Below are 14,177 nucleotides of genomic sequence, written 5' to 3' on the forward strand. Positions count from 1 at the left end.
ATTAATGAAATTCGAACTCGACTCAGCTCGATAATTTCTTTTAATATTATTTATATTATTTAAATAAAATTATTTAAATAAAAAATATTATTTATATTATTTTATATATTATTTAATATATATATTATTTAATATATAAATAATATATTTAGTATATAATTTAAATATAAATAAACGAGCTGAGCTTGACGAGCCGAGCTCGGCTCGTTTACCAAATAAGCTTAATATTCGAGCTCGAACTCGACTTGTTTAGTAAACGAGTCGAGCCGAGCCAAGCCCTTAACGAGTCGAGTCGAGTTTGTTCATGAACAAATCAGTTCATTTGCAGCCCTAGGTACAAGTACGGGCTTACGACTGACCGTCAATGATGGCCAGTCTTATCTTAATTAAATTTTCTCGCTTTCTTTCCTCATTTCTATAATAATAATAAGAGTAATATTATGTAAGACCTATACCTATGTAATTATTAAATTTTTCACATAAGTGTAAAACTTACATATATGTAAATTTGTGTGTAACATTAATAATGTGAGAGGTTTGATAAAATTTTTAATAAGTTATTTGACTCCCTAACAATAATAATAATAATAATAATAATAATAATAATTAATTAATTAATTAATGAAAGAGAGAGATAAGAAAGAAAAGAAAAAGATTAATGAAAGAGAGAGATAAGAAAGAAAAGAAAAAGATGAGATAGTACAGTACTATACGAATTGGGAGGGAAGAGTCGTGGGATTCTTTGTGGGTCCGCAGGCGGCCGGAACTTTGAAGCCCCAAATCTTTAGTATTTTGGTCCCTTCCCTCCCCTTCCCTCCCTTCCCTTCCCTTCATAGAACACAGCTCTTCTCTATTCTCTTCTCTTCTCTTCTCTTCTCAATAAGAAAAGGGTTTTGTTTTGTTGAAACAAGAAAAAGGTTTTAAAGTAAAAAAAAAAAAAAAAAAAGTCCGTAAAGAGACTTCCTTCCCCCCTTCTTGACCCATCTTCATCTTTACTGTTCCAATTCATTTCGTCAGATCTCATCTTGTTTTTGTTTTTAAATCTTGCGAATTCAATTCTATCTGGTTTCAGATCTCCCTAAGTCCTGATTTCGCTCCATTTTTGGAGTCTGTATTAGATTACAAAACAAGATTTTGAGCAAATAAGGGCTTCCTGTTCCAGATGGGCTCTCCACAGACCCCTGAACCGAGGTAACTTTACTTTCTATCTTTTTTTGGGACATATTCATTTCTTTTTCGTTTTCAATTGATGATTATTTTTATTCAAGCTTGAATTTTTTTTTTTTTTTGACGATAGTAAAGTTTGTATCTATGACTATGTATAACATTTATTTCTAATTTATTAATTTTTTCCATATTATTATTAAAGTTGTTTTGTTACAATCCCATCCCATGTCTTACCATTTATTTAGAACAAGCTATATTTAGTTTTTCTTTATTTTATTTTATTTAAATCCTCTACTTGTGCGAATCTTGAGACTCTAGCTAGATAGATAGATAGATAGATAGATATATTGAACATTTTAGAATTATGATGATAACAAGTTGTATTTATTTCCCCAAAAATATAGGTTTGTGGGTTGAGTAGTTGTAGTTTTGAGAGATGGAAGAGGTAGGTGCACAAGTCTCCCCTCCGATCTTTATCCATCAAACTCTTGGGGGGGATCGATTCCGTGAGGCAAATCCCATGGCAACCAAGCGTAGTCTACCATTTCATGCCCCTAATTTTCAGCAGCAGCAACCCGGGTTGACCTCCGGGTACAACTGGAACGCCAAGGACTGGGTTTGGGATAGTGTCAGCTTCATTGCCAAACCAATGGAATCTGATGTATTATCTCTTGCTACTGCAACATCGGTCCAGCCCCAGTCGCGACCTGGGCAACACAGAAAAAGTGACAGGGAAGGGAGTGGGCTTCCCACGTTATTGAAGAAGAACCCTGTCAACGAAGATGATGAAAGCCTTCGGTTGAAGCTTGGTGCCGGCTTGAATTCTTTTGAGGAGAGTGTGTCAAGGCCCAATAAGAGAGTCCGATCTGGATCTCCCGGCAGTGGTGGTGGTGGCAGTGGCAGTGGCAGCTATCCAATGTGTCAAGTTGATAACTGCAGGGAAGATCTGTCAAATGCTAAAGATTATCACCGGCGACATAAAGTGTGTGAGGTTCACAGCAAGTCAAGTAAAGCCTTAGTGGGAAAAGAGATGCAAAGGTTCTGCCAACAGTGCAGCAGGTTGGCCATCTAAGTTCTTCAACCTTTCTCTATTTACAGTTCTTTCACATTGTAGTTGATTGTTGGTTTGAGTTCTTGGAATCTTTGTTCCTTCTTCTAGTTTAAATTGCATTGTTATGTCTTTAAAATGACGCATGTTATTTTGCTTTACCCTATTTGAACCAGCATTAAATGCTTCATTTTGCTTTTTTTCAGGTTTCATCCTCTTACTGAGTTTGATGAGGGAAAGCGAAGTTGTAGGCGTAGACTCGCTGGACACAACCGTCGAAGGAGGAAAACTCAGACAGAGGATGTGTCCTCAAGCATGTTACTCCCTGCAAACCATGATACCTCAGGAAATGGAGATTTAGACATTGTTAATTTGCTAACAGTTTTGGCTCATGCACAAGGTAAAAGAGTTGGATAATCTCTCTCTGTCTCTCTCTCTCTCTCTCTCTGTCTCTCTCTCTCTCATACAATAAAATGTTTGTATTTTGTACCCAGGGAACAAAGAGGTCAAAAGCCCTAATGGCTCATCGCTACCTAACAAAGATCAACTCATTCAGATTCTTAGTAAGATAAATTCATTACCTTTGCCAGTGGAATTTGAAGCAAAGTTACCCCCTGTGTCAGGAAGTTCAAGTAGAATGACCATTCCTGAACAAGCTTCTTCAGATAATCAGAGCAGCAGATTGAATGGAAACACGACTTCTCCATCTACCAAGGACTTACTTACTGTTCTGTCTACTACCCTGGCAGAATCTAGTCCTGATGCCCTTGCAATTCTCTCTCAAAGAAGCAGCCAGGGCGCTGATGTGGATGAAACTAAACTTGCTTGTTTGGACCAAGCATTAAGTCTTAATATGCTAAAGGGAGCATCTCTCGAGTTTCCTTCAGCTGGAGGAGAGAGAAGTAGTACAAGTTCCCAGTCCCCTGTTGATTATTCAGATAGCCAAATCCAAGAAACTAGAGCACATTTACCTTTACAGCTCATTAGTTCCTCACCTGAAGATGATAGCCTCCCAAAACTGGCAAGTGCCAGAAAATACTTCTCTTCTACCAGCAGTAATCCCACAGATGAGACATCACCTTTATCTTCTCCACCTGTTGTGCAAAAACTGTTTCCAATGCAGACCACGAGGGAAACTGAGCCTGCGAGGATCACAACCAATGGAGAAGTTAATAAAAATGTTGAAACCAGTAATGCCCGTGGTTGTGTTACATCGCTTGAGCTTTTTGGACGGTCAAACATAAGTGCCAATAACGGTTCATTTAAAAGCTTTCCATACAAAGCAGGGTACACATCCTCATCTGGGTCTGATCAGTCACCTTCTAGTTCAAATTCTGATGCTCAGGTAGTTCAGTGCTTGTACCATTTGTGGACTGATTATGCTTGCTTTGGTTTTGATTTTTATGCTTCTGTGAGCTTTATTTTGTCTATCTGTCATGGGATTGAAATGAATGTATAATATGTTTCTAGGATCGCACTGGAAGGATTATTTTCAAACTATTTGGCAAGAATCCGAGCCAATTTCCAGAATCATTGCGAACAGAGGTGAGATTCTTGATTAGGTCTTAGTTTTTAGTGTTTCGTTGTGATTGATATAAACACCTAATATTGTTGTTGCCTCTCTTTTTAGATCTACAATTGGCTATCTCACAGCCCATCAGAAATGGAGAGTTATATTAGGCCTGGCTGTGTGGTTCTATCCATTTACTTATCAATGCCATCTTCTGCTTGGGGGCAAGTGAGTGAACTTCTGTAATATAGCTTAGTTTTCTTAGGTGGCTTTAACACTGACCATTTGCAAGGGGTGTCTGGTTCTTGCAGCTTGAAGAAAACCTTCTTCGGCATATCAATTCTTTAATTCGAGACTCTGATACTGACTTTTGGAGAGATGGAAGGTTTTTAGTTCATACAGGCAGGCGGTTAGCTTCTTATAAAGATGGTGAGTATCATATATTATGATTATGTCAATGGTGTTTATTGAAGGTTTCAGGCTGGTACTTTTTGCCTCAAGGTCTTCTGTAGTTTTTGAGGCACTACATTATACAATCCAGATAAATGATGAAGAAAATTCGGTTTTGCTCAAGTTTGTCATTTTTGAAGTAGAAATTTCTATTTATCTTTACTTTGTGTTTAGAACTTGCTTGATTGGTGTTATCAATCTTCAGGAGAGACTTGCCACTGCAAATCCTGGAAAGCATGGCGTTCCCCTGAGTTGATCTCAGTGTCCCCTCTGGCAATTGTTGGTGGGGAGGAGACCTCTCTTTTTTTGAGGGGGCGAAATCTGAATATTCCTGGCACCAAGTATGTGACTGTTCTTTTGCAAGCAGTGCTGTTCCATGTTCCTTTGCTCATTTCTGTCTGAACATAAGTTTGATTATTGTGCAGAATTCACTGCACGCATATGGGTGGTTACTTATCAAAAGAAGTTCCAGGATCATCCGGTAGGGAAACTTTATATGGCGAGATAAGCGTGGTCAATTTTAAAGTTCATGGGGTGGCTCCTGGTGTACTTGGTCGCTGTTTCATTGAGGTAACACTTTGAATGCAGTTGATCCCTTTGTTTATTATTGTAATGAATCTGGGAAATCATAACATCTGCTAATGATATGAACAGGTTGAGAATGGTTTTAAAGGCACCAGTTTTCCTGTAATTATAGCTGATGCTACCATATGTCAGGAATTGAGACTCCTTGAGTCTGAATTTAATGAAGGTGCAAAAGTATATGATACTATTTCAGAGGACCAAATTCATGATTTAGGGAAACCCCGGTCAAAGGAAGAAGTCCTGCACTTCTTAAATGAGCTAGGATGGCTATTCCAAAGGAAGAGAAACTCTTCAGCAATTGAAGTTCGTGATTATACACTTGCTCGGTTCAAATTTTTATTCATATTCTCAGTTGAAAGGGACTGTTGTGCCTTGGTCAAAACCCTCCTAGACATACTTTTTGAAAGATATTTGGAAAGGGGGGAGCCATCAAGAGAGTCTTTGGAGATGCTATCAGAGATTCACCTCTTGAATAGGGCAGTGAAAAGAAGGTGTAGGAACATGGTTGACTTACTCATTCATTATTCTGTACTCAGTGGTAATGATACTTCCAAGTACATTTTCCCTCCAAATCTTGTTGGACCTGGCGGTGTTACACCTCTACATCAAGCTGCTTGTACATCTAGTTCTGATGTTATGGTTGATGCTCTGACAAATGATCCTCAGGAGGTATTTTGTTTTACTCTGATACTCTTGAGTTCCTCACTAGGTTTAAATTGATTCCTTTAGCCTATCCCTGAATGTTTGCTAAATTTCATGGATGCTCCCAAGAAGAGGTATAATTACTCGAGGCTTCATGAAGCCTCAGTTTCCCCAAAAGTATGATATTTTGATGTTGTTGACCCCTTATATTTAAAAAAAAAGAAAAAGAAAAAATAGAAGTTATAGACGGAGAATGGGGTCAGCGAAGCCATATGACCTAACTTGGCTTTTGACTTGGAGGCATTATCTTTATTGTACCTTCTGTATATCACATGGTTTAAAGCAAATTTCCAACTTTGTGTTCTTAATAGATCATTGATTTTTTCTTCCATCTCTTATGTCTTCTAATGTAGATTGGGTTGTGCTGCTGGACCTCCCTTCTGGATGCAAATGGGTTGTCTCCATATGCATATGCCTTGACAAGGAATAATCACTCTTATAACAGGCTGGTAGCTCATAAGCTTGCTGACAGAAGAAATAGTCAAGTTTCTGTATCAATTGGAAATGAGATAGACCAACAAAGGCTGGGAGCGAGTTTGGACCACCGTCAAAGGTCCCAATTCAAGCAAGGGCCAAGTTCTTGTTCCAAGTGTGCAGTTGTGGCTTCAAGATACAGCAGGAGAATGCCTGGTTCCCGAGGCTTCATTCACCTACCATTCATGCATTCAATGCTTGCCATTGCTGCTGTCTGTGTATGTGTCTGCCTGTTTTTGCGAGGCCGCCCGGACGTTGGTTTGGTTGCACCTTTTGAGTGGGAGAGTTTGGGTTGTGGCTCAAGTTAGTTGGAAGGGGTGAAAATAACTAGATGTCTATTTTGGTGAAGCAGAATTAAGGAATTATTATTAATTTTCTGGGGAGCAAGAGATCAGTTGCCAGATGCCAGGAAGGTGGAGACCTTTGGTGTGGGGTGCTGGATATTTATTTCTTCCGTAACATGAGCTTTGGTATCTTTTTTGGGTTCGGCTGTCTTTCATCCGCTTGTTCTCGAGAACAGATTGGTTTTATTGGATATAGGAAACTTCCAGCCGTGAAAACCTTGTTAGGAGTGTAACATACGGGATGAAACAAGAGGGCATAGAAAAGACTAAAGCAATCATATTAAAGTGAAACATCGGAAGGCCCAGATTAAAGATAGCAGAAAAAGAGAGTAAGCAATCGCACTCCTTTTATAGTGTTCTTGTATTTTTTTTCTAGTTAATTTTGGTGTGGTCATTTTCCTTTCTTGATTTGTTTGATTTCCATGAATACTGTAGAGAGTAGAGAAATACTGACTTTGGACCAAAATCATCACTGTAAAATAGAAGTCAATCAGTAGGATCATTTAGGGGATTGTGATATTTTATGTAGTTGAATAGTGAAATATTTGTTCAAGTATATTTAAAATTCACAGATACGAGTAATGAATCTTTCATATTTTGCGCCAAAGTGCTTAAATTTACTGAATATTTAAATGCATGTTAAGTTAAAAGCATCGAGATTGTTATGATTTTGATGTTTCTAAGACCAAGTTGTGGGTTGTTGTAAATGTGTATGATGAGTGAGTTAATTTTGTTCTTTTGTAGTGTGCTTTTTTTTTTTGCATGGGTCTCTTGATGTGAAGAAGTTGAACGAACGGAGCTAAAACACAATTAACTTTCAATAGATCTCACCCCTCACTAGTTTTCACATAGTTTAGTTTTTAACTCAATCATAGATTTGTTTTTTCTTTTTGTTTTTCTAATAGACAGGAAGAGGGGGAAGTCATTATTGTTTGTTAAGATGATATCTACTTTACAAGCTGTGGTGTAATTTTAATAAAAATGAACGGAGATCCTATCTAGTTCATTCATAAGAAAAAAAACAGAAGGCTTGCTCAAGTTCACAGCCAGAAACCTGACTATTTATAATATAAAAAAAATTCCCGTTTTTCATAGATAAATAGATATCAATTTAAAGTAATAAAATATCAGGGAAACAATAGATGAGTACAGAAAAAAATTACAAGAATTGTTATAAAAATTATACAATATACTTTACAAAAGTAGAAGATTTTTGCTTTTGTTTGGTTTTTATAGGACGAAAAGTGCAAGGTTAATAATACATTTAAAGTGAAGATATATATGTACGGGAGGGGATGGTTGTGTTGGAATTATTGATGTCAGCCATGAAGATGGTTCCGGCCCTTTCTTAAGAAAAGAAATCCAAACTTTATGTTATTTTATTTTATTAAATAATTATTTGCTTGAGGAGGTTAGTTCTTGTTTGGGAAAAGCTATTTCCAAGAAAAAGTTAAAAGATTACCTTGTCTTGGCTTCGAAAGTTAAAAATGTGCAGAGCGTTGTCCATTCTAAGAGGACCAGAGACAAGTCAAGTTCAAACCGAAATTATGTAGTGGTTTCAAATGCGCCATCCGAATAAGCCATCATTTGGAATGAATTCACTTGGGCAACATAGCTCTCTCTCTCTCTCTCTCTCTTCCCAATATACAACAAAGTCTTCGTTGATGAAATTTTTATACATATATATATATATTTAAGAAAAGTTATTCTAGCAAGTAATATGAGACAAAAGTAAAAAAACAATCATACAATCAAATAAGAGCTCGCTTCAACAAAAGTGAACCACTCGTGTCACATATACTATGAGCAAACATACATTACAAACAGACATAAATAGTTGTGTATATATATAATCGTAAGCTGAATGGTTTTAGCATACAATTTGGCTCTTACCCCCCCAATATCCAGCTCCATAGGTGCTTTAATTCCTGCAGTAGCCAACAAACCTCTTCAGCTACAGAAAGTTATACAAATTATTAACCGAATCAGGACATTACATTATAATGTTCTGTTGTTCTGATTCAAATTCAAACACTCCAAACTTCATTTTAATGATGATCAGAGATTCACATACAATACAATATAAGCATGAGAGACGAAGAATATGTTATTATATACTAAGCATTTAGTTATTCATTCATTCATGTTGATTCATTCTAGGCTGTTCTTCTTCTAATACTAACGAACCTTCTTCCTCTCATAGCATCTTGAAGGATAGCTTGTCCCAAACCTTCCCCAATCCCTTGTACAAGCCCACCAATGAATTGCGTGATCACCATTGATGCAATACGAACTGCACTCGCCAGCTTGTTTGGCTTCACTGGGGCCTTAATCCCATTGGCTTGCAGCCCATTGATCATGTCCTTGGCACAAACTGCGTGGAGATGGTAATCACAAACAGTGCAACGAAACACCCAACCCGATCTCTTCCTCTTGCACTCACTGCAGACAAAACCAGCAGGGTCACCACCACCGGAAGTTGAGATTAGCTTCAAGGAGTGTGGATGGACTGAAAACTTCATTTCAGAAGAAAACATTGCACAGCAAGGATGCATCTGGAAACTACAGGCAGCGGCACTGCAGCAGAATGCAAAGCCTTTGGTCGGCTTGTTACAAATATCACATTTTGCCCCTGAAAAAGTACTAACCTTCTTTTAAGTAAAGACTATTATTACAAAATACAAATTAAGAGTCATAAAGAAGCCAGAGCAAGAAGAAAAAAAAAATAATGATTAATGATATTAATTTAATTTATATATATATATATATATACCTTGTTTAGATTTGGGATTGAAGAGGAGTAGGTGTTGGGGGTGGAGGGGATGATTGTCGAGAGAGGGAGGAGACAAGGCACAGAATTCATGAAGCTGAAAATCACATTGTTGGCATGCAAACCTCTTGCCAGCACCATAGTCCTTGCAGCCAGAGCATGTGAAGAGGTTAGGGAGAGTAGTAGTAAGTCGGACTAGGGGATGTTGCTGGTGACTTGGATGATGAAGTATTTGATCTTCGGGCCGTATAGTAGGAGGTTGAGGAGAGGTCGGGAATTCAAACGAATAGGACTTTTTGAAGGCACGTAGTGCTGTGGGTGATTGATAAGGAGGTGGAGGAGAGGCTTGGAGTTCCATTGAATGATACTTCCTGAAGGATTTTGTGCTCATCCTAATTAGGTAGAAAGTAATTGCCTCCTCTCTCTCTCTCTCTCTCTCTCTCTCTCACTGTCTCTGTCTCTGTGTGTGTTAGAAGAGCTCTCTGAATTGGTGGGTGCATGTTGCAAATGGGGGAATATTATTTATGATGGTAAAGTTGTCACTGTTCGAAGGCCATGCAGAAAGAGCATGGGATGCCACTGCCAGTAACACAGACTCCCGAATAAATTGCATGTGCCTATCTTAGGCTTTACTATTTTTTTATTTTTTTTTATTTTAAAACCTTTAAATAAAAAAGGGACTACAAAATATTAAATACAACATTTGAAAAAGAAGAAGAAGAAGAAGGAAAAGGAAAAAAAAGAGAGGAAAAAAGTATCAAATATCTCATGTTGTGATATTAGGATCTTGAAGACACTGTTTTGGGCCTTTTGGAGGTAGGTAGGGTGTGTGGGTTTGGGCTTCTTTGACCAGCCATGTACTGTTGGTTATATATGTCTATGTTATTTGCTCATAAAGATCAAAAACCATCATCACTTGCTATTAGTTTCTTATATTATTATTATTATTATTATTATTATTATTATTATTATTATTATTATAAAAATAAAAAAATCAAAGCTTGAGGACCAAGGGGAAATTATTTGTGCGATTAATGTGCTAAAAATGTCCAATTATTATACGGCTTTTGGTTGTTGTTGTGCCCTTGTACAAGCAAACAAGCGAGAATGGAATAAATTTATAGGGCCCAAGGGAAGAGTTAGATTCTTGATATTTTGAAAATAAAATAGGGAAGTGGGAGCACAGTGAAGAAAGAAGCTACAAACAACCATTTAAGGTGCTGCAAAGTCAAGGTGTTTTTCCTTTTGCTTTGCTTTGAAAATGGGCAATTGCTTCTTGTAAATTAATGCCTGCCTGCTTGCTTTAAACAAAAAAGTACTTTTTAATATTCCACCACCTTTGGGATGGTTCTTATTCGAAAATTTTAAAAGTAGAAATGAAGAAATTTTTGCAACATCAAAACCACATTTTCTTGGGTTATAAGTTGCCCTGATTCATGTATAGACCGGGATTTGCATCCAAATTAACTATTGTAATCTCTCGTTTTCTCTGCCGTGAGTTGTAAAGCAATTAAAGATACAACAACATATACATTTGATGAATTTTCCTTTATCCAATCTCTTGACTTTTGGTCTCTGACAGTGATACCCATTTATTGCTTGTGTCCTTACAAGCGATTCCATTGTTCACAATTTCTTCCCATACCCCACTTACGTCAAGAAAAACAGAAAAAGACACTGAAAAAAGATAAAGGAAGATTGATATATTTGATTGATACATCTTAATACATATATAGCTAAAGATCTCCAAGTGTCTACTCATAGAAAGTTGATCATAGCTTCTCATTTCTTTGTAAATTATACATGGTTTCAGGTTCATTTGGGGACTACATGTTTTCTCTAGCAGCACATATATGCGTCTTTGACCTGGGGGAATACCATGGTTTACAAATAGAATATATATAAACAATAATAACAAATTGAGGATATATATATATATATATATATAGAATAGAACCTAACCTCAGTAATATAGTGTTGGAAAAAAATGATTTTTGGGACTTTAATTTAATATTAAAGTGTGGTGACTTTAATTAAATATTAAGGTAGGTCCTAACCATTTTTTGTGTTGGGTCCAAGTGAGCCAAAAATCATTGGGTTTTGAATAAGAAATTGCCAAGAAATTGCTTCATGATGTTAGATTCATGAATAGGATTTTAAAGAGTATTTAAATCTTTTTTCTTGACTAAAGGGTGTGAATCCTTTGAGCATCCATACTTTTCATTTTTGTGGAAAGGGACTATGGATGCTTGGAGTTTTAATGACTAGCCTTAAAGGCTGGAGGCTCTTCCTCTCTCCCTTATACATGTATAAATTGAGACCCTCCTGTCAAGTTTCAATATATAAATTTTTGGTTCCATTTTACAAGTCAGTTTGCTTGATAGTTCCTATTGTGAGAGAGTGCTGCCATTGTTTTGTTCGCTAAGCTAGATAGATAGTGCTTCTGCCGTAGCTGGTTTTGACCGTCGTATCCTGGGAGACAGACGCCGGGTTTCCTCAAGCACTCAACCCGTGAGGCGGCGAAATCTGTTTTAAGGAAACTGCTTCCGTGCAGGCTTCGATTTTGTCTCTTTACCCTTTATTGTTTTTGTGTATTTCTGTTGAAATTTAGTTATAATTATCAACATATGTTCTTGATATATAATTTGTTTTCTTCATAAATCTATTTATTTAATTTCACAATTTTAAACAACATATAGGAGACGGGGATAAAAGAAGAAAGCATCTATTATCAAAGCAGGGAATGCTTTTGCTAAATCAAACAATGGTTTGACTGGCTGTATCAAAACGTAATTGTTTGCATTGACCAAAGAAGTAAGGAACACTTTCTATAGAGGATGTGTGTTGGGCAGACATTCTGCAATGTATTGAATACACTTTTTCGGTGTGTCTTGATTAAAATATGAAACTCATAATATCAAACATTTTACAGCTACTTCTCAGACAGTTTGACAACACTTATTAAACTCTCCGAACACAATCATATCTCTCTCTTTATAATAACAATGTTTTGCATTCATGTTGATACTCTAAAATCATGCTTGTGAACATCTAGGAACACGTTGCAAATACAAGGTCGCAAACCATAGCAAACTCTTAACATTGACATTTTCGTTGTCTTTAAATATCTCCAATTCTCATAAAGACCAATGATGTGTGTGTGTGTGTGTTTGTTGGGGCTTAAAAAATACCTCCAAAACTCATCCAATGTATTTTATGTTGTCTACATGCTTAGTCAAAAAACGGCTTTGTTAACAAATTTTTTCACACTTGACACAATTTTAGTTAAATTTACAAAAATCATAAAAGAAAATTTATGTGATTTTGCAGGAGATACTAATTTGCAAACAGATGCAAATTATATTTTGACTAAATTAGAATTATGTAATATTTGTCTTTTTGAAGATTATGTTCAAACTTTTAAAAAATATTATTATCTTATTGATCCACCAGCAAATCAACCCTGGTTAGATTAATTTTTTCATAAACTCTCTAATCCATGGGACGAGTTATGTATTAAAACATATCCTGATTTTCTCAAAAAAATGGGGAAGGAAGAATATGATAATCTTGGTTTTCGCATTAATTATATTCTAAGGCTGATAGCAGATTGGTGTCTAGAAGTAAAGGCGAAAAAACAAATAAAAAATCAAATTTCTAACTCACCATATGGTCAATAATGTTATGATAAGATTTTAAAAGAAATTTGAAAAATTGGTTGTAATACATTTCCTAAAAGAAAAGGATTTTCCAAAAAGCGTAGAAAATATAAATGGAAACCTTGGAAAAAGAACAAAACTTTTTCAAAAAAGAAAAAGTATATTCGAAAAAATAAACCAACAAGTATTTCAAAAAAGAAAACTTGTAAATGTTACATTTGTAACGAAGAAGGTCACTATGCACCCGAATGTCCAAAACGGGGAAAAAATGCAAAGAAAATGATCAAAGTCCGTGAAGAACAAGATTTTGAAATAATATATGGAGAAAAAATTCCTAATAAAGAAGAAATCTTATATGAAATTTCTAGTGATGAAGAAAGTTCAAATGAAGAACTAATCTTCATGATGACTAATAATAGTCAAGCAATATCTCAAGAAACAGATAATATATCTCAAGAAGAATTGCAGGCAATTCGACTTGGAGATGTAATCGGGGAAGAAAAAACTTTTACCGACAAAAAATTAGCAAAATTTGAAAAAATGCAAGAAGTCGCTGTTCCAGAAATTTACAAACTTTCAAAATTTAACTTCTTTTCAGCAAGAGTGTTTGAACAATACAGTGGTAACACTCAAGCGAAATGGTCAGAAGAAGGAAATATTGATCTTGCTTTTTTTTGATAAGAAAAAGGTTGCAAGATGGAAAAAGAAATATCCTGAAATTCAATATATTCATATTGGATTAATTCAAGTAACCATAACAGCCTTATTTCGCCAAGGGATAGATACTCCTATTTTGGCAGTAATTTTTGACAAAAGATTTTCCGACCCAATGAAAGCAATCATTGGAGGAATTCAGTCTAATTTGGCTAATGGAGTAGTTTGGTTTAATGTTAGATCAAATTTCTTTATTTCCATAAATGATTCTAATCTTGAAGATACAGTCAGAATAAGAATTAAAACACAAGAATTGGGAATGAAATCAAATTCTTATGATTTGGCTATTCGTTGGAAAACAATTCACGAATTAACCAAATTTCCTGAAACAAAAACAAGATCAAACGATAATAAAATCGTTGAGATCTTTGAACCAAGACCATTTGACACGGTAATACAACCTCGTCTAATGAATTGGAGCGATTTAGAAGTCCCTCGACAATGGTTAATCCAAGACCTAATGGGACAAGGAGAATCTTCTAAAATAAAAAAAACCTACACAATTACAAATGCAGGCATCAGGAAAAAAATTTATATATTAAAAATACAGTTCCAAAAATTAAAAGATCAACTTCTGTATTTGAAAAAGATTTTTCTAACAAATCATTTTCAAAGTTAAACATTGGAGAATCAAGTAATAATTCTAATCAAGAATCTATTACTTCAAACAATGTTCAGATTCCTATTTTTCCAGGAACAAGAAAACTTGAACATATTAAGTCCGCATATATGTATCATTTTCAAACAAAAAATG

General features: G+C 35.7%; 2 protein-coding genes across 4 annotated transcripts; one reads left to right on the top strand and one right to left on the bottom strand.

Moving 5' to 3' along the window:
• Positions 1–664: 664 nt before the first annotated feature.
• Positions 665–11,711, top strand: LOC114306208 (squamosa promoter-binding-like protein 14). 2 transcript variants are annotated; one of them, XR_014365346.1, is made up of 12 exons: positions 682–1,191; positions 1,572–2,226; positions 2,422–2,615; positions 2,710–3,560; positions 3,686–3,760; positions 3,846–3,953; positions 4,037–4,154; positions 4,381–4,516; positions 4,601–4,745; positions 4,830–5,429; positions 5,816–6,609; positions 8,484–11,711. XR_014365346.1 is itself a non-coding variant. In XM_028251407.2 (11 exons), the coding sequence occupies exons 2-11, from the start codon at positions 1,604–1,606 to the stop codon at positions 6,242–6,244; spliced, it is 3,279 nt and encodes a 1,092-aa protein (XP_028107208.2). In that variant the 5' UTR covers positions 665–1,191; positions 1,572–1,603; the 3' UTR covers positions 6,245–6,887. The 2 variants fall into 2 exon arrangements, 1 of the variants encoding a protein (XP_028107208.2); XM_028251407.2 differs by lacking the exon at positions 8,484–11,711 and having other exon boundaries at positions 665–1,191; positions 5,816–6,887.
• On the bottom strand, positions 8,048–9,542 carry LOC114306214 (Cysteine/Histidine-rich C1 domain family protein). 2 transcript variants are annotated; one of them, XM_028251423.2, is made up of 3 exons: positions 9,054–9,542; positions 8,468–8,912; positions 8,048–8,208 (listed from the first exon to the last, which is right to left on the bottom strand). In XM_028251423.2, the coding sequence occupies exons 1-3, from the start codon at positions 9,439–9,441 to the stop codon at positions 8,202–8,204; spliced, it is 840 nt and encodes a 279-aa protein (XP_028107224.2). In that variant the 5' UTR covers positions 9,442–9,542; the 3' UTR covers positions 8,048–8,201. The 2 variants fall into 2 exon arrangements, with proteins under 2 accessions (XP_028107224.2, XP_028107219.2); XM_028251418.2 differs by having other exon boundaries at positions 8,098–8,912; positions 9,054–9,441.
• Positions 11,712–14,177: the final 2,466 nt, after the last annotated feature.

This window comes from Camellia sinensis, chromosome 3, assembly GCF_055761805.1.
Source record: "Camellia sinensis isolate YWXY chromosome 3, ASM5576180v1, whole genome shotgun sequence".
Taxonomy (NCBI): Eukaryota; Viridiplantae; Streptophyta; class Magnoliopsida; order Ericales; family Theaceae; genus Camellia; species Camellia sinensis.